At 38.7% G+C, this 26,855-nt stretch overlaps 1 protein-coding gene across 3 annotated transcripts in view; it reads left to right on the top strand.

Annotated features, from left to right (window-relative positions):
- The first annotated feature begins 5,147 nt into the window (after positions 1-5,147).
- The window catches only part of MINDY2 (MINDY lysine 48 deubiquitinase 2), a 76,447-nt gene continuing 54,739 nt past the window's right edge, over positions 5,148-26,855 (top strand). For all 3 annotated transcript variants that reach the window (XM_055319976.1, XM_055319977.1, XM_055319978.1), the window contains exons 1-2: positions 5,148-6,123; positions 21,203-21,260. In XM_055319976.1, the coding sequence (XP_055175951.1) occupies positions 5,230-6,123; positions 21,203-21,260 (952 nt within the window). In that variant the 5' untranslated portion in view covers positions 5,148-5,229. The remainder of the gene's footprint in view (positions 6,124-21,202; positions 21,261-26,855) is intronic.

The raw sequence follows: 26,855 nt of genomic DNA, 5'->3' as shown, positions 1-26,855 counted from the left end.
GGGAGCCCGGACTCCAGGATCACGCCCTGGGCCGAAGCAGGTGCTAAACCGCTAAACCCAGGGATCCCCCTTCCCTCCACATTTCTGAGTAACATGATAACACTCTGATTTCTTCGTTTAAAAATTGTAGAGATTGTTTATTGAGTTATTCCTATGGGAGATGAGGATTTAGAAGAAAAAACCATAGGCTGGGGAAAGATTAGAATGCTAACATACACTAGTAGTAAGATGATAAAGACTCAGCAAGGGAGGAGGCTATAAATGAGTGAAATAGAAAAGGCATGTATAATAACATCAGTAAGACTTCACAGATAATAGTAAATAAATTAGGGTAAAAGTCAAAGACAGTACCAACTTTTTCCTGTCAAGATCCAACTTAAAAAAACGAAGAACTTTAAAAGAATGATAATTTTGAGAGTTAGAGATGTATTTTTTAGTTTTTTTAAGCCTAAGTTAACAATCAGTGATTTTAATTAGGATAATGTAGCTTAATTCCTCAATTATCTCTGCTAACAGATTTTCCCCATCTGAATTTTTTTTTAAAGATTTTATTTATTTATTCATGAGAGACACAGGCAGAGACATAGGAAGAGGGAGAAGCAGGCTCCATGCAGGGAGCCCAATGTGGGACTCGATCTCAGGACTCCAGGATCACACCCTGAGCCGAAGGAGGATGCTTAACCACTGAGCCACCCAGGCATCCCACCCCATCTGAATTTTTATGTATTGCTTGTACCACTCAGTACCTTTTTTTTTTTTTAAATAGGCTTCATGCCTAGTGTGGAGACCAATGTGGGGCTTGAACTCAAAGATCTGAGATCAAAACCTGAGCTGAGATCAAGAGTTAGATGCTTAACTGACTGAGCCACCCAGGTGCCCCACCACTCAGTATTAATTATTAAGTGACTTATGTTCTCAATATTTCATGTAAATATATCTTATTTCCCAAAACAGATTTTGCCCTTCCAAGGAAAAAAATCAGTGTTTCACACTTGTATTCCCTATATCTTACTCTCTGGCACTATGAATAACTCCCTACTAAGTATGCTTTTTATAGCGTATTGTTCAAACACCTTTGAAGAATATAAAGGATACATCAAAAACTGTGATCAATATTCTAAGAGATGAAAGGCCAAGTGCCTTTAAACAATAAAAAGGAACTAGAAAGAATTCTTGAAAATTAAATATATGCAGTAAACAATGCATTAAAAAGAATTTTTAAAAAGAATTAAAAAAAGAATTGAAAGACAAAGTTGAGAAAATCTCTTAGAAAGTAGAACAAGAAGATAAATAAAATTAAAGAATAAATAATAATTATCAAAGAAATGAAAAAAATTTCCAGAAGTGAAGAACGTATGTTTCTACATTGAATGTGATCACCAAGGATGCAGCCCAACGAATAAAACAAGGCCCACCCAAAAATATAGCAAGTACTGAAATGTCAGAACACCAAGAAAGAGACAAACTTCAGAGAGAAGACATAGGTTACATACAAAAATTCTGGAGTATCAGACTACAATCATCTGGAAGCTAAAAGACAATGATCAATGACTTCAAAATGAAGAAAAAGTATTTCCAACATTGAATTTTATGTCTAGCTAAACTATAAATGTAGACTATAAGTCTTTTTTCAGACATACACAAGCTACAAAAATGTGCTTTCAATACACTTTTTCTCAGGAAGCTAAATAAGAATATGTTCCACCAATCAAAGAAAGAAGAAGACAGGAGATCCAAAAAAGAACCAAAGTGGAAATGAGGAGGGAGGAAGGAACTCCTAAGACAATAGTAAAGGGAAGTCCCAGGATGACAGCTATACAGCAGCTCTTTAAACAAAAAGTTTAGATCACAGGAACAGAAGTTTCTGTGTTTCAGGAGGGATATACCCACAATTAAACTGGATCTGAGAGGTAACCTGATATGTTTGACTGTGCTGGCAGGTTGATGGCTGAGTTAGTGGTAGGTGACGAGTTAAGCAAGCAAACAAAATGATGAGGTAACTGTTAATTTGAGGAAAAACAAAACTTTAAGAAGAAAAGTAATATAATCACAATCATAGTGATGGTAAATAATACTCATATAACTCGGGGTGCCTGGGTGGCTCAGTGGTCGAGGGTCTGCCTTTGGCTCAGGTTGTGATCCTGGGTCCTAGGATCGAGTCCTGTATCAGGCTCCTAGCAGGAAGCCTGCTTCTCCCTTGGCCTCTCTCTGTGTGTCTCTCATGAATAAATACATAAAATCTTTTTAAGAATGCATAACTCTAATGTTTCAAACTTTGAGCACCTTATTTAATCAAAACTTTCAAAGTAATTGGGAGGCTGGAACAAGAGGAGGAAGAATGGTATGAGAGAAAAGAACTAAATCCTTACCTCCTAGAAGAATCAATAAACAAAATCAATAAACAAAACATAGAATTTTTAAATGAAGAAATCTGAGTGTAATTATGCTAATCAAAACTTCAGGAATAAGGAGCTAAGGAATATCTAGATGATGAATGGGATTGCTTGTAAAGAACAGGACTCAACAGTGTAGAGGAATGGAGCAAGGAACTGCTTTGTTTTTATATAAAGTATTTGACTTTAAGACTATTACATCTGTAACCAAAAAATAATTTTAAAGGGAAGTAAAAAGTTGGAAAGTAAAAGCTAATTGCTAAAGTGTTTGTATTTTTTTTTAATTTTTATTTATTTATGATAGTCACACAGAGAGAGGGGGGGCGGGGCAGAGACATAGGCAGAGGGAGAAGCAGGCTCCATGCACCGGGAGCCCGACGTGGGATTCGATCCCGGGTCTCCAGGATCGTGCCCTGGGCCAAAGGCAGGCGCTAAACCGCTGCGCCACCCAGGGATCCCCTATTGTATTTTTAAATGGCGTATTTTATCTCACATTTAAGTAAAGATACATATAAGCAAGAAAGAATGAGACATTTTTCAGCTTATTGTCTTCTGATATTTCTCCCTAGATGCCACTCCCCACCTTAGAAAAATAATATGTATGTTTTCACAAACTTAATTATATACATACATTTTCACCACTGTTCATTTTGCCTTATGTAATTGCTGACAACATATAAAAAGAAAATTTGGTTCTGCTTCTTTCTGTTATAAATAAATTATTAAATTATGCATGTGAGCATTTGAAACATATACCAATGAAAACTACCACTGTGAGTACAGGCCTAGCCAAGCAGGATTAAAAAAAAAAATTAGTGAAACATTATTATTTGAGACATGTGTTCTGTACTTTTCGGCTCTGTGGTTTCTGGTCTGTAAATGAGCATCATTCAATTTCTTGATATAACTTCCCTTATTTAATACTATTTTTTTAAGTAGGCTCCATGCCCAATGTGAGGCTTAAACTCACCACCCTGAGATTAAGAGTTGCATGCTTTACTGACTGAGCCAGCTAGGTACCTCTATAATATACTTTTATAAATCTATAATCAAGGCATTATGTTAAATTCTGAATTTCCTGAAATCTCTCGTATGCTAATTTGCACTTAATGGCCTTAAAGAAATGCTTACTCCAGCAGAGTATATTTTATGAACTCTACACCCAAAGCAGCTCGAACTCACAACCCCAAGATTAATAAGAGTCACATGCTCTACCAACTGAGCCAGCCAGGCACCTCCAGGAGCATATATCTTAAATCTGTTAACATCTGCAATCTTTTCTCAGGGCAAAATGCTGATTTGAACCATAGTATTTATTGCTTACAAATTGACATGGAGACCAAAAACACACATAACTTCTAAATTCAACATTCTGAAGATGCTATTATCGTTTTAAACTTGCCTCTTTTCCAAGAGTTGGATAAATATCACAAAAATGTGTCAATGCAAAAAGGTGGAAGAAGCTCCATCTTCTGTATTCTCAGGAAACCATACTTCCCAAGCAAGTGTTAAAAATATAGCAATGCAACGAAAAATTACTGGACAGTAAACCCAAGGAAGACATAAGCCCTTTCTCTTTTTCCCTGTGGCATCCCCAGGGCCACGGTATCCAGCAATGCACTTGGTCCTGAACTGTGCTAAATGAATGAATGGAACAAGTTTGCATTTTTGTCTACCTTCTCTAACCGAAAGAGATAAGATACTATTCCATTAGGTGTCAGGTATTGATATCCCTAACTACGAAGGAAGACCTATCTTGTCTATTGTATCCCTTGAGCCTAATAAAATGTGGAAAGACTTAAAAAAAAAAAAAAAAAGCGGGGGCGGGGGAGGGGAACTCCTTGTCCAGAACAGGTCAGAAGAGGCTCCAAATCCCATTTTGTCACCAACAAAACTGCCAGGCTACTCCGTCCTCTCCGAAAGTTGCGTGGCTCTAAGATGAATCAACTCTAATTAGAAAACTCTTTCAGGAATAGGCACTTCTCACTCCATCCGAAGTGAGGCCAAGTCAACAAAACCGCAAAGACTTGGCTAATTCAGGCACAAACTACTTTATTATTACTGGCCCAAGTCACCCACTCTTTTTTGGCCGCGCAGGCCAATATCCACAACCGCACTGACGCCTCAAGCAGGGCGAACGTTTTTCAGCAGTAGCTGGTGGGGAGCCCAGTTTCTTAGCCAAAACCCCGGGGAGACTGGGATTTGTGCGGTGTAGTCCTCCAAACACCTCGAACAGACAGACTCCAGCCCTTAAACATCTGCATCTCCTAAGAAATCCCTTCAATCCTCCATGCGACAAGCAGAGGAAACAAATCTCCCGAGAGCCCTTCGGGGACGAGCGCTTTTCCAAATAACACAAACATCACCGCCGACTCCCCACCCTGGAGCCCTCGACGGGGCCACACGCCACCCAGGTCGCGAGGGTCACGACCAAACTAGACGCCGCCCGCGCCCGCGCCGCGCCCGCCCAGCCCAGCCTTTAAAGAAGCCGCGTGCGGTCGCGCTGCCCTGGAGTTCAACTTCCGGCCACAAAGTGAGAGGATGTTTGGCCTCTGGCCACGCCCCCCGGCCCCGCCCCGCCCCGCCCCCCCGACCCCAACCCCGGCTCGCGGGTGCGCAGGAGGGGCGGGGCCGCGGCGCGCAGGCACGCCCCGAGCCCGCGGCGGCGCGCACGCGCGCTCCCGCTCCCGCTCCCCCCGCCCCCCCCCCCCGTGACGTGCCTGGCCGAGGCCGCGCAAGGGCGCTGTTGCTGCCAGTGCCGCTGTCATGGCGTCCGAGGCGCTGGCTGAGGAGAACCCGCCGCGGTCTCTTTAGAGCGAGGGGCTGGCGGCTGGGTATGGAGAGCGGCCCCGGGAGCCTGCAGCCGCTAGAACACGGGGTGGCCGCCGCGCCAGCGCCAGGGACAGGTTCTCCGCAGGAAGGGCGTCCGGAGACCAGGCTCGCCGCCGGGGATGGTCCTGGAGTATGGGCGGCGGAGAGCAGCGGCGGGAATGGGCAGGGGGCGGCGGCCGCCGGGAGGAGCCTCTTGGACTCGGTTTCTCCCGCCGGCTCTCCTCGGGTCCCCGGACCCTGCAGCTCCTTCCCGGGCTTGGACTTAAAGGAGGGCGATCCGGAGAGTCCCGCTGCCCAGACGACGCCTCCGAGAGGGCAGCACAAGGTGACCGCCTCGGAGACAGTCGAGGCCGGAGCGGACCAGGGATCCGGTCCTGCCGGGGACGCCGGCCCCCGCCCGGGGCCCGCCGGCACCTGCCGGGCGGAGTTGGCGGCCGCCGGGGCCGAGGAGCCCAGCGGCGCGGGCGGCCTCAGCAGCAGCTGCAGCGACCCGAGCCCTCCCGGGGAATCGCCGAGCCTGGACTCCCTGGAGTCGTTCTCTAACCTGCATTCTTTCCCCAGTAGCTCTGAGTTTAACAGCGAGGAGGGAGCTGAGAACAGGGTCCCCGGGGAGGAGGAGGAGGGGGAGGGAGTGGGGGAGGGGGAGGAGGGGGGCGCGGGCGCGGGCGCGGGCGCGGCGGTGTTGCCCGGGGCTGTGCCTCTGTGCCGCGAAGAGGAGGAGGAGGAGGGGGAGGAAGCGCAGGTACTGGCGGCCTCCAAGGAGCGCTTCCCGGGACAGTCTGTCTATCACATCAAGTGGATCCAGTGGAAGGAAGAGAACACACCCATCATCACTCAGAATGAGAATGGACCCTGCCCTTTGCTGGCCATCCTCAATGTTTTGCTTCTGGCCTGGAAGGTACATTCTGCGGCTTTCTATTTCCTACAGCTTTTTGGGAGGGGAGGGGAAGGGAGGGGGGGAAACGGGGTGAAGTCGCTGCTGCGTGTCAGCTGACAGCTTCCTCTTTTCTTTCCTCGTTCATCAGTCCTCTTCTCACACGAAATTCATTATGGGACTCCTTTGTCCAAAGAATGTTCTTGTATTTGGTAAGGAATTGCCACCAACCCCAGGTCTCTCTAGTGTGTAAATAAGAGTTCAGGCTGTTGTACTTAAAAGCAACTAGGACTCCGAGCATCCTAAACCCTAGGATTTTTTTTTTTTTTACTATATTTTTCTATGATTCCTTCTTACCGACCTTGTCACATACACAAAAAAGGGTGAAGAATCGGGGGAAATGATCTTCAGAAGTTACCATCAATCTGTGATATTGGGGAGCAAGTTCTGATGGTTACGTTTGTTCCATTTTCCAAGAATACTTGCACCATTTGAGTGTAGATACTTAAGGAAATGGTGATAGGGAAGATGTGGCCCCTTTGACAAATTCCATTTAAGGGAAAGCATTGGTCTGAGCCCAATTACCATAACTCCTTGGTTTTCAAATATTACGTTTTCATTTTATGCTTGATTTTTACTTGCCTTGTTTTTCGGCTCTGCTGAAATAGATTGGCATTATTACTAGTAACCTCACTTCAGAATACACTAAGGGAACTAAAACTGTAATGACTAAAATAAAAGATTCAAGGTAAAGGAACAAAAAAGGAAGGGCTCCTCAAAACTTAAGTATATCGAGGACCCAGTGAGTTCTGTATGATTGAAGTGTTTTAAGCTTGCAGTTTTAGGGTGCTGAGAAGCATTTTATAGCACACTTTTTATTTTCAAATTGATAACTGTATCTATCGATAAAGTATTTCCTAGAAAAAAAAAATAACCTGCATCATTCTGACCAGTTAGGAAGAAAATCAAGTAAAGGGAATAGTACTTATTACATGCCTTCATTTTCCCGTTACTAGCTAGCAAGGGCTGATGCAAAAAAAAAAAAAAAAAAGAAGAGAGAGAGAGAGAGAGAGAGAGTAGAAACTGTAGCAGTATCTGGTATATAAAGGCACTCAAGTGTTTAATGAAGACTGTGCCTGCTTTTGAAGAGCTGTTGAGCTATTTGGGATTGCATCATTGACTTATTTGAAATTATTAAAGGAGAATGCAAGACAAAACAATATAAATACATATAAATATGAAATTTTAGGTTATAGAAAACAGATGGAAATGTATTAGATATTCCAAAAGGGGAAGTTTTTCTTTGTTTTGGCATAGTCCCAGAGAGCTTCATGGAATTTGCGGTCTTAAACCAAGCTTTTTAGGAAAAATAGAATTTAAAATAAGAGGGAAGGATCCCTGGGTGGCGCAGCGGTTTGGCGCCTGCCTTTGGCCCAGGGCGCGATCCTGGAGACCTGGGATCGAATCCCACGTCGGGCTCCCGGAGCACGGAGCCTGCTTCTCCCTCTGCCTATGTCTCTGCCTCTCTCTCTCTCTGTGTGTGACTATCATAAATAAATAAAATTTAAAAAAAAAATAAAAATAAAATAAGAGGGAAATGGAATTCTGGGAGAGGAAAGAATATAAACAAAAGCGATGAAAGTAGAATGGATAGTGTGTGTGTGTGTTTATTGGAATAATAAAAAATAAGATTGAAAAGCTGAAGGGACCACTTGATGAAGGCCCTTTAGTGTAAGAGTCGGGAGTTAGACTTGATATATGGGCCAAAATCCCCAGTTTTTTTGTAGGAAGGAATAACAGTTTCCTTTAGGCTTTTCTCTTCTCTTAGTTTCCATACAGTACTGCAGAAGTTCAGAGGAGCTCCTTCCTCTGGTCTGGAATTTTAGGATAGACGATCCTTGAATTGTCTCTTTCAAAGACGTGGCTTTGATGGAATGATCAAACGTTTGAGTTCCCACTATGGGTGAGGTACTAGAAATACAAAAACAAGAGGCAAGTCTGCTTTCATGTAACTCACTATTAGTGGGGAGACAGACATATAAATAATTACAATGCAATGTGATAAGTTTTAAATGTGCTTTGGAATTATAGAGAAAAAGGTAACTAGGGATGGGATGTGTCGAGGGAAAGCTTTATAGAAGAAGTAACCTATGAACTGGGTCTGAAGGATGAGTGAGAGAAGGCCTTCCAGGCAGAGGGAATAGTCTTCAAATATGGTGAAGCAGAAAAAGATGGGTTCTTTTTCCCGATTCTAACCTTGGTCAGGAGTGCAGAGGAAGGAAATGGCAATAGCAGAGCATAAAATTGATAGGTTGAGTTAGACTGTTAAAGAGCAGGCGGGCTGATTATTTTGGAGGATATTTTATAAATCTGTGGCTTTTGGCCTTTTTCTGCCTCCAGGCTATGGCTACACACAAACGTTACTCATCAGTTATCATCAACAGGGAGGCAGATAAAGTGATGCAAGATCTGATAAACTGGTGTTCTCTAAATGAGCTAGGGATGCTACAGGTCAGACTATTTTCATAATAATACTAACATGTTCTTTGTCTTTTCATTCTCATTCTCTCACAAGTGTCAGTGGGGTTTTCCAGGCTAGGTGATGTGTGATGACATCATTGCTCTGACAGTTAATGGAATGTGTGCTCATGTATTCTTGTGCTTAAAAATTTTCTCAATTTTCATTTCTAGTATGGTAAATATGGGTGGATATGACGTAGGTAGACAAAAGCTCTTTAGAGGACTGTAATTTTTAGGACTGTAAAAAGTCCTGACACTAAAAGATTTGAGAAATGCTACAGTAAAGAAAAATAGTAAATACAGTAAAGAAAAATAGTAAATAGTAAACAGTAAGTAGCTGTTAGATTTCAGAAGATCCATCACTAGTGGTGTTTATATTTAGCTGATAATAGGGAACTATTATAGATAAATTACTGGACAGAAGAAATAACATGATGAAAGCGGTCTTGTTTGAGATTAGACTAAGGTAGGATTGTAGTGAGTGTAGCAGGAAGAATCGATGAGGATAGCCCTTTTGGTTGGGGAATTCTCTTCTCTTTCTCTTTGATGAAGATAACGTTGCAGCCTAAGTGATGAACTGATTACTAACTGGATATAGGTAATGAAGAAGACAACCCCACCTTTTCTAATCTGGGTAATAGAGATTGATTGGGTCATTCAAAAGCTAGAGAAAATGTTTTAGGTGGGAGATGTCAAAGTTTGGTTGTGTCAGATTAGAAATGTCTGATAAGTGGGACATGATTATGTAAATATTCATCATGTCACTAGAAGCATGGAGTGGGTCTCAGGAAAGAGGTCAAAGTATAGAGAAAAACTGAATAGAGGAGTTATTGCATAGATATAAGTATGGTTGCTTACTTGCCGTAAGTATGAGAATGAATGAAGATTCCATAGGGAGTGGTGAAAAATAGTTCTCAACTTTTTTCCATCCCAAATATATGTGGGGAACTACAAATTACTGGCTTAATTCCTCCCTGTAATTCCACATTCCTTGTAATTCCCCATGCCCTCTTCCACTCCATTCTCCAGAGACAGGGAAAACAGGAGCAAAGATTAAACTTGGTGGGGAAAAGAGCATGCTAAGCATTAAGGATGAGAGAGTGTAAAAGAGACTACTATAGGTATAATTTGAGATTTGATTGAGAACTGGAAATAGGACAATGTCATGATCATAGTCTTGGAGAGAGAGACTATAATAGAGCGGTCAGTTATCATTGTTAAATTCAATAGCATCAAGGAAGTATTGGAGTAGGAAAGATTTTGCCCGAAAGTGGCAGGTATGAGGACAAGGTTGCTGAAAAATCAGGACAATATATGACTCCTCAGAATAAGTGGTAAAGTTCTCTTCAGAGGAAAGGAACAACAATCTCATTTTCTGAAATAATGGGATGGGACAAGCAAGATACAGAGACAGAGTCCTGTTAAGAGAGAGAGGCAGGGGGCACTTGGGTGGCTCAGTCATTTGAGCCGCTGATTCTTGGTTTTGGCTCAGGTCATGATCTCAGGGTACTGGGATCCAGGACCTGTGGCCAAGCTCAGCAGGGAGTCTGCTTATGGATTCTCTCTCCCTCTCCCTCTCCCTTTGCCTCTTGCCCAGCTTGCATGGTGCTCTCTCTCTCTCTCTCTCTCTCTCTCAAATCTGAAAAGAAAGAGGCAGATGGAAATTGAGGCCTCATTCTCCCATTTTGGCAGAATAACAATTGACCTCATCAGGAATTACCATGGAACTTGTCAGTAATTAGCAAGGAGAAATTATAAAGTATGGAGGGGAGGATTTTGTGAGAAAGATACATTATATTTTAAAGAAATTCTAATCTTACAGAGGTTATATCTAGGAATTTGAGGCATAAATGGAAAGTAGGAAGTAGCAATGGCTATGTTGGGGGTACTCTTTAAAAACTTTTAGTATATCAGTTTTGCTTTGCTTTTGTTTTTTCTCCCAGTACTTCTCTAAAACCTAAAAATAGGAGCAGGAAGAATGGCTAATTAGAGTTGTATTAAGGGTTGGGCTTTTCAAGAGCTTATTTGTGGAGAGTCAATAGAATTAGAATTGAAAATTAAAGTTGATTATTTCTTTTGCGGGAGGTGAAGTAATGAGAAAAATCAATAAACTAAACATGTTGGGAAGATTTGAGTGATTCAAAGAAAGTAAGTGCTATGGTTCTGGATGAGAGATGACAGTTAAAATTACCAAACAGAGTGAGTACTGTGCTGGGAATATTGGAGTTTTAATTACAAGTGTTGCTTTAGGACTGATGAAGAGTAAATAGATGATCATTCATAATCTCTGAAATAATTGAGCTGTGATAATCCAACAAATCAAGGAAGAAGGAAACTTATACATTAAATTTAATTCAAGTTCAAATTTCTAATTCTGTTTAACTGACACCAGGTAAATTCACCTACATTTATGCTTTGGAATACATTTTCACTTTGCTTCTTGACTTTAAACTACACATGTAGTTTTTTTATATAGTTTTTCTTTAATCTTTTATTTTATCTATCAAAAACAATGCCATTTATAAGGATATTTGAAGGCTGTGACCCATTTATTTAGATATGTTTAGGGGTGCCTGGTTGGCTCAGTCGGTAGGTAATAGGACTCTTCACCTTGGGTTGTGAGTTCAAGCCCCCCATACGATATAGAGATTACTTAAAAATAAAGTCTTAAAAAAGATGTGTTTGGGTGTACCTGGGTGGCTTAGTCATTTAGGCATCTGACTCTTGATTTCTTTTGGGTCATGATCTTGAAGTTGTGGGATCAAGCCCCATGTCAGGCTCTGTGCTGGTTGAGGGGTCTGCTTGTTCCTTTCCCTCTGCTCATGCTCTCTGTCTCTAAGATGAATATATAAAATCTTAAAAAAAAATGTGTTTGTGAAAATCAACAAGTCAAAAGATATATAAAATATAAAATTTGGTTTCTGATGATACTGACTTTATGTTACGAATGTTGAAGCTGAGTGATGGGTACTTGGAAATTCATTATACTATTATTTTTCTACTTTGTATAACTTAAATATTGCATTATGTAACATTCTAAAAAGTTTCTGCCTTAATATCTTTATGTTATGAAAGTATTATTTTGGGGTGTCCGGGTGGCTTGGTTGGTTAAGCATCTGCCTTCAACTCAGGTCATAGTCCCTGGGTCCTGGGATTGAGCCTCCCATGAGGCTCCCTGCTCAGCAGGGAGTCTGCTTCTTTCTCCCTCTGACCCTCTCCTCTCCCCCTGCTCATGCTCTACCTCATGTGCTCTCTCAAAATAAAATACTTTTTAAAAATGATTTTTTATTTATTTTGAGAGAGAGCATGCATATGTTAGGAAGTGTGTGCAAGCCGAGGGAGAGGCAAAGGCAGAAGGAGAGAGAATCCCAAGCAGACTCTGCTGAACAGGGAGCCCTGCAGAGGGCTCAATACTAGGACTCTGGGATTACCACTTGAGCCAAAACCAAGAGTCAGATAGTCAACAGACTAAGCTACCCAGTACCCCATATTACTTTAATAATAGAAGGAATCCCTGCTTTGTCATACTTTCGTTTTCTTACAGAAAGACTGTTATAGGTTGTGAGGCTCAAACGCTGAAAAAAAGTACATAAACTTATTCTGTACATTATGACAGAAGACACATAAGTTTTGTAATAACCAATGATAATGTTTCTAATCATGTAGCATTTTGGTAGAAGAATGAATGCACTATTCTCAATTAAGATGTTGGAAGCACATCTCTTTTCCTCCATAGCCCTTTTGGGTAGGAAATTCTTTTCTTTCTTTGCTTAGACCATCTCCTACTCCAAGTCAACAGAGGAATGCCAGGATTCTGAAGCAAGATTTTCTTTTTATATTAACCTGATTTCTCCAGACATTCTAAACCTAGAAACTAGAAAGTAAGGATTGACATATTTGATTCTATAAAAAATGATGAAAAAGCTGAAGGGCAATTGGCTCAATTGGTTGAGTGTCCAACTCTTGATTTCAGCTAAGGTCATGATCTTGGAGTCATGAGATTGACCCTGGAGTTGGGCTCCATGCTGAGTACAGAGTCTGCTCAAAATTCTCTGTCTCCCCTTTTCTCTGCACCACAACCCCTACTAAGCAAAGAAAGAAGAGAAGAGAATTTCCTACCCAAAAGGGCTATGGAGGAAAAGAGATTGCACCACAACCCCTCACCCCACATGTGTATTCTCTTTAAAAAATAAAAATTAAAAGAAAATGAAAAGGCTGAAGGTTAAAAAGGACAAAAATACTCCTTTTTTCACCCCAAAAAACTCCACTGGAAACTAAACCAAAGCACACTATAGACTGAGGGAATTCTTTACCAGATTATGTGCCTATTGGTTAATTTCTTCATTTACAAAGAGCCCTTACAGATTAGAAAGAAAAGATAAGCAATCCACTAGCAAAATGAGCAAAGGCCATTTCCAGAAAATTCAAAGAAGTTCAAATGGACATCCTTTCTCTCATTATCACTTATAGAATAAGGCACCATGAAGATGAGCCTCTTGCCAACAATGAGCTTTTGCTCTAATTCTCCGTCCCTTCTTGACAACTTTTCTCATACCCTTTTCAGACACCTCTCCTTGCTTCTTACTTTCTTTTCTTTTTTAAGATTTTATTTGTTTATTTGACAGAGAGAGAGCAAGCACAAGCAGGGGAAGCGGCAGAGAGAGAGAGAGAGAGGGAGAAGCAGGCTCCCCACCAAGTAGGGAGTCCGACGTGGGGCTCGATCCCAGGATCCTGGGATCATGACCTGAGCTGAAGGCAGACACTTAACCAACTGAGCCACCCAGGTGCCCCAACTTTCTTTTTCTTTAAACTTCCTCACTTGTAAGAACATTGCAATCACACAAATTTTCTCATATTTCCCTTTTTTTAAACTAGGCACTTTTGAGGATTTCCAAGTGTGTTTATTCCTTGTAAAAGTGGAAAAAGAGATGGTGAGCCAAAGATTCCATTTTAGCATCTCCTCGGTCCCCTCCCCCTTTTAATATAGATCTTATAAGAAGAGAATAATAACTTTACACATTGGTGTTTTGTGTACGTGATAGATGCAAATAACATTTAGAAGTCTTTCATTTTCAATCTCTCTTAAGAATTAGGATTGGTGAGGTAAAATGGATGCAGGCTGATGACGGTATGAATACTGCTGGTGGCTGTAATAGGTTTGTTCTATCTGTAATAGGTTGTCCTATTAATAATGGGTTCATTTTCTCCTTTCCCTTTGCTTTGAGTAGTCCTTCAGTGGATAACTTTCCTATTTCCCATCCAGCCTAGTCTATGTTGAGTCCCAGGTGAAGAACATTTGAGCAAAGATCGTACCAGTAATCAGAGAGCTTTGAAAAATAATAGTATTCAGTTATTTTTATGTCCAGATACGATGCTAAGTATTTTATATGCATTATATGCATTTCTCCTTAATTTTCTCAATCACATCATTAAATCCTTATGCAAATATTGCTCCTATTTTACATATATACAAAACTGAGGTGCATAAAGTTTATTTATTTATTTATTTATTTTTGTATAAAGTTTAAATAACTTGCCCAACCTAAGATTAATACCCACTCCAGAACTTGAGCTGTTACTTGGGGTATGTGGTTTTGAAGTTAAAATTCAAGATGCCAGCAAGCCTGATGGACACTAGATCTGGGGCTAAGCAGGTTGAACGAACCAGTGATAAAGTCAGAGAAGCAGAAATAGCCTTCGTGACTCTTTAGAACAAATCCTTGGGATCTGGTACCAGTTGCTCTTTATTCAGACTCCTTCCATTTTTAGCCCCCTATACTTTATCCTATGTCCTCTGAATTATCTGACATTTCCAGTGTCAGAGACTTTCTTAGCTTTTGGGGTGAATGAGTGTGCCATTCCCTTCATAGTTTATTAAATACCTTCTTTGATATTTTCATTAATTAGTAAATTCTATCTTTACTACCACTACTACTATCTTTACTACCACAACCACTACCTGAAGGAGGTTCAGGCCACCTTCATCTCATCTGGATGACTTCAGTAGCCTTCAAGTTGGTCCCTTGTCATACCCTATTCACATTTATTTCTCAAGCAACAGTGCAAAAATTTCATTGTCAGTTATACTTGGGTTTTTCAGCAGCTAAGCTTTCTGAGCTTAAATATAAGTCCATTGTAACGTTCTTCATTGCTCTGAAACTCTTTGCATTGCATATAAAATAGGACTTTTTTTAAAAAAAGATTTTATTTATTTATTCATGAGAGAGACACACACACAGAGAGAGAGAGAGGCAGAGACACAGGCAGAGAGAGAAGCAAGGTTCCATGCAGGGAGCCTGACTCGAGACTCCATCCTGGGTCTCGGATCAGGCCCTGGGCTGAAGGGGGCGCTAAACCACTGAGCCACCCGGGCTGCCCTAAAATAGGACATTCTTGAAAATCTAGTATGTATGACTATATCTGCAGTTTCTGATGGTTTTAAATAGTTTTAGATAGGCCTTAGTATTACTCTGAGGTTAGGGTCTAAATTATGATAAAAATTGATGGTGAATGTGTTTCAAATTGGCTTTTCTAAGTTGAAGATTGTGTCTTAAAATTTTTTGTGACTTGATGAGATGCAGAAGGATTTACTAAACAATCTGAGTTTTGTTATTTTTAAGTATAATAATTATTAATAAATGAATTATTCTTAATAATAAATGATAAATAATAAACGAATGTTACATAGAATATGAAGATGATGTGTAATAGTTTATAATAAGGCATGTTGAAAGGATCCTTTTTTAAAGGATAAAAGTCTTTTAATTATTTATTTTTTAAATATTTTATTTATTTATTCATGAGAAACCCAAAGAGAGAGAGAGACAGAGACATAAGCAGAATTGAAGCAGACTCCCTGCAGGGAGCCCGATGTGGGACTTGATCCCAGGACTCCAGAATCACACCCTGAATGGAAGGCAGATGCTCAACCACTGAGTGACTCAGGTGCCCTTTAGTCTTTGTTTTGAAAGAGCTACATTTTTTCCCTTTGATTCCCCTTAATACTTCTAATATTTAGGGGATCCCTGGGTGGCGCAGAAGTTTGGCGCCTGCCTTTGGCCCAGGGCGCGATCCTGGAGACCCGGGATCGAATCCCACGTCGGGCTCCCGGTGCGTGGAGCCTGCTTCTCCCTCTGCCTGTGTCTCTGCCTCTCTCTGTCTCTCTGTGACTATCATAAATAAAAAATAAATAAATTAATTAATTAATTAATTAATTTAAAAAACTATTAAAAATACTTCTAATATTTAAAAAAATAATTTATTTATAATTTCAACTAAAAAATCATGAATGCTGTATGATTTACTGTATATTCAAAATTAGAAGAGTACCACACCTGGCTGGCTCAGTCCATAGAGCATGTAACTCGATCTTGGAGTCAAGAGTTTGAACCCCATATTGGGTGTAGAAATTACTTTAAAAATTTTTTTAATTAGTGAAATTTGAACTAAGAAGGAATTTTATCGTGTATTTGAGCCATTTTACCTTAAGTAATGCAAAAATAGACTGCAACACAAGAATTAAATAATTCATGTACAAATTAAAAATGGTTGTCTCCTGAGTTCCAGCAACTTTGTTGGAATATCAAACTAAACCTTACAGTTCTGAAGCAGACATCATTTCCTTCTACAAACTTGTCTTCCCTTATCAAATTTCTCATTTATATTGATTCTATAGATCTTAATTTTTAGAGTCTCCTAACTCTTAGAGTCAACCTTATTTATTCTTTGCGTATCATTATCTCCTTTTCTTTCTTTCTTTCTCTCTCTTCTCTAAAGATTTATTTGAGAAAGGGGGAGGGAGAGAGAGAATCTTCCAGCAGGTTCCTCACTCAGCAAGGATCCTGTCATACTCTATCTCTTGATCCATGCATAACATCATGACCTGAGACGAAATCAAGAGTTGGACACTTAACCTGCTGAGCCACCCAGGCTTATCCTCCACTTTTCATTGGTCACAAAGTTCTGTCAAATCTTTATTTAAAATATATTTCAGATGATGTTTTACATAAGATTTGTGTTGAAAAAAAGTATTTTGCTGTAAAAGTATGTAAATACTGGTATAATGGAGAAGGTAATTGGCTTTGGAGTCGGATCTCAGTTCACATCACAGCTTTGCTACTTTAGACAAATTAACTTCTCAGTGCATTAGTTAATTCTTTGAATGAAGGTAGTAAAATCAGCTTCATAGGATTGTGGATTATGCTAATTGTCATAGCAAACTGAATGACAATTAGTTCAATATATTAAAATTTTTTTCTGCTTTTCCTAAAGAGCAGAGATTGGCAAATACTCAATTTTTATCTTTTCAACTTCCCAACTTACAGAGGTGTTATAATTCAAAATGTGAATCTCTGACTTTTTATTGGTATTCCAGTTAAACATTTAATAATATTCTTTGGTCATTTTTGTACTTACCATCACCTATATAAACTGCTTTTTTTTTAGTTTTACTGGTCCCCTGCATTTTTCTATCCCCTTCAGAATGTCATCATAGGTATCAAAATCTTGGCATATCACTTTTGGGATATTTTACATTTTTGTTTAAGGTTTTATTAATACTTTACATGGAAGATTTGATTATTTTTATTTATTTTTAATTTTATAAAATTTTTAAAAATTTTGATCTTGCTTGGGTCTATTTTCAAATACACTTCAGTCTTCAAATGACTAAGAATTACAGAATAATTTGGCTGAATTAATGGGTTTTTACCCTATAGTTGAATAGTTGGAGTTGGAGTAGCTATTTCTGTTTGTTAATTTGATTATTCTTGCTGTGCTTAAGTTATTAATTTGCTCAGGAAATCCAGTTCATTCAGTAAAATCTTACGTCTCGGAGAGGACGTAATTTATTTTCTTAGACTCTATTTGAACTCTTAATTTGGAGCTATGTGTTAGTATATACTGAGAGGTTTTGCTCATATTTTAGGAAGAATATTTAAACTACTTAAAAGAGTACCTTCCAATTACCTTTATATACATTATTCATGTACTTAAGAACAATATGTTTTAGATTATTACTAAAAGGCCACCTGAGAACTTAGGTCATTCTTTGAGTTTTTTTCATTGTAAAATTTAAAATTTAGAGATTCAGACAAAATACCACACTTGTTAATTCTATATTCTTAGCTAGCTATTCCCTAACTTGTTTTTTTCTTTTATAAAACCTAAAGAGACAGAGGAATGAAAGTCAGAATCATTAACAAAACCTTTGTCACTTGTTTTTGAGGTAATGGTGGTAAAAGAATGGAAAAAGATAAGCTTTCAGAAAGATAATTTTGTGGCTTAAAAAAAAAAGATCTGTTGACAGCTTCACAGTATTAGTGAGAAGCAGGCGTTCCTTCTCAATTGTTTATTTGTCCTTAATTTTAATGACTATCCGGAATATGTTATTGGCTAGGATTCAGGAAATGAATATTTCACTGAGTATGCTTGTGAATAAGTGAGTTAAAATATTTGCATATTTGTTGCCCACTTCTTAATCAGTATAGAGGTGTCATTTTCTTTTTCAAATGTTTGAAGCAATGCATATAGGCAATTGTTATTATTTGGACATTTCCAGGCTAAACCCTGAAATCATGTTTGTAGAAATCTAGGATTGTAATATGTATTTCCCAAGTACATATAGTTGTTAGTGCCTTTGTTTGTTATTTTTGGCAAAAATGCCACAATTGACAATTCTGTTAATTCTTATTTTGACAATTATATAGAATTGCTACTTTAACCAAAGCAGAGGATAAGCTATCTGTTTGTGGAATTTTCTGGTAAATATATTGACTGAACCTGTCTGGAATAAAAAAATATATAGGTCTTATTTAAGAAACATTGTTAGGTGTAAGTGGGATTTTCAGATTGTTCTGACAATTATTCAGAATATAAACATTAACAGTGAATATAAACTTCTGTTTTAAATATCAGACCTTTAAGAGCACTCCTGAAACAGCTTGATACAATATTCTGTAGTGATAAAATATTCTGTAGGAACAGTTAAAATCATCTAAGACAGGGGTCAGCAAACTCAATTCCTGTAAAGGACCAGATAGTAAGTAAATATCTTAGGCTTTGTGGGCTCTGTGATCTGTCTTGTAAAGATTCAGCTATGCTATTGTTGTGCAAAACAGCCAAAGCTATATATAAACAATGAGAGTGACTGTTCAAATAAAACTTTATTTAGAAAAACAGGCAGGGGGGCAGCCCCCGTGGCGCAGCGGTTTAGCGCCACCTGTAGCCCAGGGCATGATCCTGGAGACCCTGGATCGAGTCCCATGTCAGGCTCTCTGTATGATGCCTGCTTCTACCTCTGCCTGTGTCTCTGCCTCTCTCTCTCTCTCTCTCTCTCTCTCTCTGTCTCTATGAATAAATAAATTTTTAAAAATCTTAAAAAAAATAAATAAAAAATAAATATCTAAAAAAAAAAACAGGCAGGGACCATAGTTTACCAATGAATTTCAGGTTAAAAATATATCATATATGGGAACTCTCAACTTTCTGTTCAATTTTCTGTAAACGTAAAGCAGCTAAAACAAACAAAACAAAACAAACAAAATCCCCAAACTCTATTAACAATTTTTGAAAAACATGACACAAGGAAAAAAATGATTTAGAATCAAGTAATAATAAAAACCTCCATGGCATCTCTTGGTTTTGCCTGAGTAATGAATCCAGCTGGATGACAAAATTGTAAGCATCAATTGTCACGTATGCTCTCAGGATATGAAACTGTTTCTGTTTTACAGAGATCTGTTTTACAGAGATATGTTTTAGAACTTATTTTATTCATTGATTAAACAAACAAAAAATTGTGACATGCTGTTACCACATTTGCTAACGTAAACACCCAGAGCACCTTCTTCAACACTTGGAGGAACTGTTGGAAAAATTGATAATTTAAATGATTTCCTTGGTTGACCGGAAAATGATTCCCAGAAAATAACTCCTGAAAAATTTTTAATTATGTTACTGTTCTCCTATCGTTGATATTTAATTACTTTGTTTGATTTTCTGTCCTACAGCACTTATTTTTCTTCTATCCTATGAATATACCACAGAGTATGCTTTTGAATAAGTCAGCTAAAATATTTATGACGATTGGCTATAACATCTATGTAACTCATCTGACAATTCATTGGAAACATTAATGTAGACTAATGTGTTGCTGCCGAATTAACTTTAGAAACTTAAATATGACTGTAATCGTATCTACTTTTAACCTTTTTATTGTGAACCATAACACATAGGATGCATAAAACAGATGTATAGTTTAACAAGTTATTATAAACATCAGTGGAACTATCATGCAAGTCAAGAAATAGAGCATTGCCAGCATCCCAGAAGGCTCTTACTTTTTAAAAAATATTTATTTATTTATTTGAGAGAACTAGAGCAAGTGAGCCTAGTATAGGAGGCAGAGAGGAAGAGAGAAGTTCAGGCAGACTCTACACTGAGCACAAGCCTGACTTGGGGGGCTCTATCCCACGACCCTGAGATGATGACCTGACCCAAAACCAAGAGTCAGACACTCAGGGGCTCCCCAGAAGGCTCTTATATGCCCTCCTTTCCAACTATAACTCCTTCCTTTATCCCTAGGGCTAACCATATTCTGATTTTTATAGAATCCATTTCCTTACTTTTCTTTATAATTTTATCACCATGCATGCAGCTATCAACAATATAGTTTAATGCTGCCTACTTTTAAACTTTACTGGGTGCCTGGGTAGCTAGGTCAGTTAAGCATCTGCCTTCAGCTCATGTCATGTTCTCAGGGTCCTGGAATCAAGCCCTGCATTGGGCTCCCTGCTCAGCATGGAGTCTGCATGTCCCTCTCCCTTCTCCCTTCATCCCTGCTTGTGCTCTCTCTCTCTCTCACTCTGCTCTCTGTCAAATAAATAAATAAAATTTAAAAAAAACTTTGCAAGTGAAATTCTTTAGCATATGATTAATATGGGTTTTTAAAAATATTTTATTTATTTATTTGAGAGAAAGAGTGACACCATGAGCAAGGGTTGGGGCAGAGGGAGAGGGAGAAGCAGATTCCCTGCTAAGTGGGGAACCTGACTTGGGGCTCAACCCCAAAACCCTGAGATCATGACCTGGGGTGAGGGTAGCCACCCAGGCATCCCTGATTGATACTTTAATACTGTAGCATTATAGTCATTCAATAAAAATGGCCAAGATAAACTGAAGAAATGGGATATTGAGCTATGTTCCAATCTGTCCTTAGTAAAACTGCTCCATGGTTGACCTGTCACGTGTTTGGTGCCTATTCCTGCCCTTCAACTGGTCTATCATGTAAGACACTACTGGAGGTGCCTAGTGACAATCATAGTGGGTGATGAAAGGTGTAGCATTCGGTTTTAAAAACAGATTTCTCGGTGTCTCTGTGAGATCTTATATCGCCCTATAAATTTTAGGGTGATAAGATTGACTTTGTCATATTTGATAAAGATTAGTTATAAAGATTTTAATAACAAATATTAATGTATATATATAGTAGATACATTTGTACACATACATATGTTTCTGACTGAAGAAACACTTTAATCACTTAAAACATTTGATTTTATAGAAAAAATACTTTGTTTTTCAGGTGAAACTTCCACCGATGATGGAAATCATAACTGCTGAACAACTGATGGAATATTTAGGTCAGTGTTGAAAAGTGGATGATTTTATCTCTTTCAAAATAAAGTCTCCAAAACTAATATATTACCAAATTGCATCTTTCTGAAGTGCTATTAAATAATCTACTTTAAAATCATAATTTTGAATCTCTTAATTAAAAATTTATATTAATATGTTATTGTTCTTGAGTGTTAAACCTTTCTGAAGGTTTTTTCTAACCAGTGTTAAAATTCTATAGTATAAATAAGGAGGCTGATAACTTCCAGAAAAGAACAAGATACATATTAATTCCTAATAAATTACAGAATGGGAAATGGTACAGGAAGTCTGACATTGCATGTAGAAAGTGTTAAAAAAATATTGAGTTGAATATAGACTTGAATTAAAAACCTAGATTTAGATTTAGATTATCACTATCCAAAGTATGACTCGTGCACCTACACCAGTCTGTGAAACATTAGTTACCAATCTGCAGTGATCCAGGGGTTTGTGCCAAAATGTAAAACATTTACACAAGCACACTGTTTAGTTTATCTGAAATTTTTCATAGCAAAATTTTCTTGATGAAGGAAGCAGTGTATTAAGTTGCATTCTTATGCAAGCTTCTTATTTCAAAACAGACCAGTGATAGACAGTTTACAGACCAGCTGCTTTCAGTAGAACTTGTTTACAGAGCAGGGGAACTGTGTATTACACTGAGGTCTTTTACAATTTAGCAAAGAGGAATTTATATATTTATATTGTTACCACATAGGTAATCAATCCATAATCTTAGTTTTTTTTAGTAATTGTTTAAGAAAAATTTTGTAAAAAAGAAAAATTATTATTATCAGCTGATTAGCTTGTCTACACCATTCCAGACTACAAGCTAACCGACTTTTGGTGAAGTACAGGCCTAGTGAAGTTGGAGATTGTAGCTTTTGGAAGACCCTTTTCTTTATGTAATTACTATCATTTAATCCTATTCACTGGCTAGGGAAATCTCAGAGTTAAGAGTAGATTACTTTGAATACCCATATGTCTGGAAATAGAATTTCTATTTATATCTCTTTTAGTCTAGCTTAGTGATTGTTAAACTTTATGATTTCTAAATTATGTTTCATAATTGGGAACATAATTGGGAATTCTATTTCATGGGGAAGGCTGAAATATGCTTGGTGCTTTTGATGAATAACCAGTATGACTTCCAAGGAGGGTATGTACAAGGGAGATGACATTTGAGAGGTAATGGGGCCAGGTCATATAGGACCCTGTAGGCTATTATAGCAGCTTCTGGCATTTGCCCTGAGTGAGCTTGGAAGCCATTAGAGGTTTTTGACCAGAGGACTGATATGATTTGACTTTGAGAGTAACAAGGATTCTCTGGCTGAAACTAGAACCTAGGAAGGAAGAGACAAGCAGGGATATCAGGAAGCTATTACAACAAAAAGTCCTATTGCAATCAGTGAAAGATGGTGGTGGCTTCCAACAAGGTAGTAGAAGCGGCGATTGTAAAATGTGGTCAGATTCTGGATATAAAGCTGACAGGACTTGCTAATCAGTTGAATGGAGAGTGAGAATGGTTCACTGCATGGTTTTTGGCTTAGTACAACTGAAAGGATGGAGTTAACATCAGCTGACACAAGAAAAATGGAAGGAACATGTTTAGGGAGGAATAACAGGATTTGGGTTTGGGGATGTTTATTGACATCCAAGTGGAAATTTCAGGATGGCAGTCAGATGTATAAATGTAAGGTTTAGAGGAGGGGTCTAGATCACTGCTGTATAATAGAAATTTCTGTGATAATAGAAATCTTCAATATCTGTACTATCTAGTTTGGTACTACTAACCACACATAGCTCTTGAGCTCTTAACATATAGCTGATGTGCTGAGAACCTGAATATTAAATTTTAATTAACGGAAATTATATAACCATATGTTGCTACTGGCTAATGTATTGGGTGGTGCAGATCTAGCCTATAAATATGCATTTGGAAGCAGACAACATATATAAATGGTAGACTAAGTGAAATCACAATGAGATTGAATGTAGATAGAGAAGGGGAGAGATCAGTGTACTAACTCTGGGACATGCCACTGATTAGAAATTGCAGAAGAAGGAAGAACAGGTGTGTTCAAGCCAGGTTGAAGAAAAACAGGAGACTTATTTCCTAGAATCCAAATGAAGTTTCAATGAAGAGTAAAAGATTAACTGAACCACATGCTGCTAATAGCTTAAGCAGTGTGAAGACTAAAAATTGACTGTTGATTGAACCATAAGGAGGTCACTGGTAACCTCAACAAGTGCGTGGGAGGAAACCAGACAGGGAGGGTACAAGGAAAAATTGGAAACCTTTATACATAGCCAATAGCAATGTAATATTGCTGACAAAAAACAGTTTCTCAGTTCCTTAAAAAGTTTAACATAGGGCAGCCCCAGTAGCTCAGTGGTTTAGCGCCGCCTTTTAGCCCAGGGTGTGATCCTGGAGAGACCAGGGATAGAGTCCTACATCAGGCTCCCCACATGGAACCTGCTTCTCCCTCTGCCTGTGTCTCTGCCTCTGTGTGTATGTGTGTGTCTCTTGTGAATAAATAAATAATCTTAAATTTTTTTTTTAAAGTTTAACAGAACTACCATATGACCTATAATTTTACCCAAGAGAAGTAAAAACACACAACCATACAAAAACTTGTACAGGAAGGTTCATGACAGACACCATTACTCATAATAACCAAAAAAATGGAAGAAACTCAAATGTCCATCCACTGATGAGTGGATAAACAAAATGTGATATATCCATACAATGAAATATTAGCCACAAAAAAGAGTGTACTGATACACACTGGAAAGTAGATAAAACTTAGACATTATGCTAAGTTGAAGAAGCCATATCATGAAAGACCACATATTATACGATTGCATTCATATGAAATGTCCAGAATAAACAAATTTATAGGGACAGAAAGTAGATTAGTGGGTTGCTTGGGACTGGTGGGAAAGGTAAGGAAGTAAATAGGGATTGACTGCTCATGGGTACAGAATTTCTTTTGGTGGGGAAAAATGTTCTAAAATTGGATCATGATGATTTCACAGTCCTGTTAATATACTTTCAAAATATTGAATTGTATATTTTAAATTGGTTTATTGTATATTATTTGAATTGTATCTCAATAAAGCTGCTTAAGAAAAGAAAACTGGAGGAAAGGAATTGAAAAGAATACTTTTGACAAACAGAATAGTCTCAGATAGGGACGCCTGGGTGGCTCAGTAGTTGAGCATCTGCCTTTGGCTCAGAGCATGATCCCGGGGCCTGGGAATGAGTCCCACATCAGGCTCCCTGTGAGGAGCCTATTTCTCCCACTATGTCTCTGCTTCTCTCTGTGTCTCTCAGGAATAAATAAATTAAATTAAATTAAAAAAAGAACAGTCTCAGTACAGATAGTTCATTAATAGCAATTAATGGTGAGACAGAATGTATCAAAAACAGATGCAGGTAGGTAGGTAGATGTGGTTGTGGTAGCTTGTAGAAGCCCTTTTGAATGCTTTTATTTTCTCAGTGAAATAGGGAACCAGGTCATCAGCTGAGAGCGAGGGATGAAGAAAGAGTTGTTGCAGATGAGAGGGAAGGCATAAAATAGTTGCCTATAGAAGAGTAAGAGAGTGAATGAGAGTGTGATATATTCCTGGGCATTACCTCTGAAGTTAGTGAGAGCAGCCAGCATGGTGGTATAATTTCTCTAGTCACATTTAGCTGCATGAGTATAGGCCTTCTTGGTGGAGGAGCAGGATTTAAACAGAGTTCGTTTTTTACCAAGTGAATATGTTGAAGAAAGAGTCTAAGGAATTGAAGATGTGTGTCGAGAGTGATTGTAATGAGCCAAGGATTTGAGTTGCATAAAGAGGAAATGAAGATATAAATGTCTTGGGGAAAAAAATGTGATGAGTTAAAGGATTATAGGAGTCCTGATGGAGCTTAAGAATTTTTGGAGCCTGATAATGACAAAGCTGTATGACCCTGGGGAATAAGTTTCTGAGGTAAGGTAGATTATAAGATTTTTGTTGAAGAGGTTAAGGAACAGAAAGTCTAGGTTATTGGATGGATCATCTCTTTTAATATTGAAAACACTAAAAAATTATGTCAGGATTTGTGTTTGAGAGAGAGAGTGAGCTAGGAATAAGAGGAATTGACCTGGAAGTTGGTGAAGGACTGCAACCAGGTAGGTGGATGATGAGTAGTATTATTCAACAGCATGAGTTTTAAAACTGAGGAGTTTTAGGGAGAAGGCGAGAGAATGACAATAGGACAATAAGGAGTAAGCAGGTATCTGCTCCACCTCCAGACTCACTAGTAAAGAGGCATGAAAGAGATCTATTACTTGAGAAGGCTGCAGTGTCATCAAGGCAGAGCCAAGTTTCATTTAGGCAAGAAGGTGAAGGGAACACTAAGAGAAGAAAATACCTGGAAGATTTTGCAAGGAGGGTCCATGAGTTCCAGAGGACTGATATTCAAGATAAGAATTTAGGAGTCATTAGTATAAAAATTGGATTTAAATCTATGGAAATTGATGAGAACATTAAGATAGACAGCATAAAGAGAGAATAGAAGAGGTCAAGGTTATACCATAAAACTTCCCAGCGTAGAGAGATGGGGTAGAGCAGTGTTTCTTAGTCTTTTTTTAATTACTACCCCTTAAAGGAGCCTACGTAGATATTTCTGTCCTAATCACCCACTCCAAGAAATTTTAATATCACAGGCATACTATATGTTTCTTCGTGTACTGTGCCCTTTGGAGATCACAAACCATTATATTGGCTAAAATATTTTTGGCGTCTCCCCCAGGGAATCAGTTTCTGTCCTTCTGGGGCAACAGGCCCCTGCTGAAATGCATAGGATAGAGGAGAGGAGAGAGAAGAAAGAGAAGAACTAGCCAGTAAGATAGGCGAACAGCCAGGAGAGGGTGGCACAGTGAAGCCAAGAGAAGGAATGTTAGAAGAAGAGAGGGTATAGAATAATGAAGAGTACTGTCCATGTGACTTGGCAACATGCAGGCTATTATGATCTTTACAGAAACAGTGTCAGTACAGTGATGGAATGAAAATAGAGTGGTGAGTGGAAGAGCATCTAAGAGGTGAGTAAGTGGAGACCTCAAGTGCAGATAACTTTTGAGAAATTTGGTAGCAATGGGTATGAGAGGTGAGTTGGAAGTAGGAAAAGGTTTAATAGAGAACATATGATTTGTATTGGGTTTTAAATATAGTTAGAATCTAAACTCTTGTAAAGAAGAAAAAGAATGTTACAGGGCTAGATGGAAACTTTTAAGCTCAAGCTAGAGGTGATAATATATAAGGCATATTTGGAGGAATGGTGAATGAGTACAATTTGACTGTAGTTGGCAAGTCTGCATATTGGATAGTTATCGGAATAGAGATTGGATTAGGTGTGTTACAGCTAAACTGAGGAGTCTTGGGAGACAGGGTGAGGAGTTTGGGTTTACTATACTAAGCCATTTGATCTATCTTAGTTTCTTAACTGGGGTAAAAAAACATGTTCAGTGTAGTTTTTAAGATGGCCTGATTGAGACCAATTAGGAAATTGTAATAGTAGCTCAAATGTAGTCAAATATCAGCAGATATTT

Source organism: Nyctereutes procyonoides, unplaced genomic scaffold, assembly GCF_905146905.1.
Source record: "Nyctereutes procyonoides isolate TBG_1078 unplaced genomic scaffold, NYPRO_anot_genome, whole genome shotgun sequence".
Classification (NCBI taxonomy): Eukaryota; Metazoa; Chordata; class Mammalia; order Carnivora; family Canidae; genus Nyctereutes; species Nyctereutes procyonoides.
Note: the sequence above shows the minus strand (reverse complement) of the source record. Positions and strands in the feature narration are given on the sequence as shown.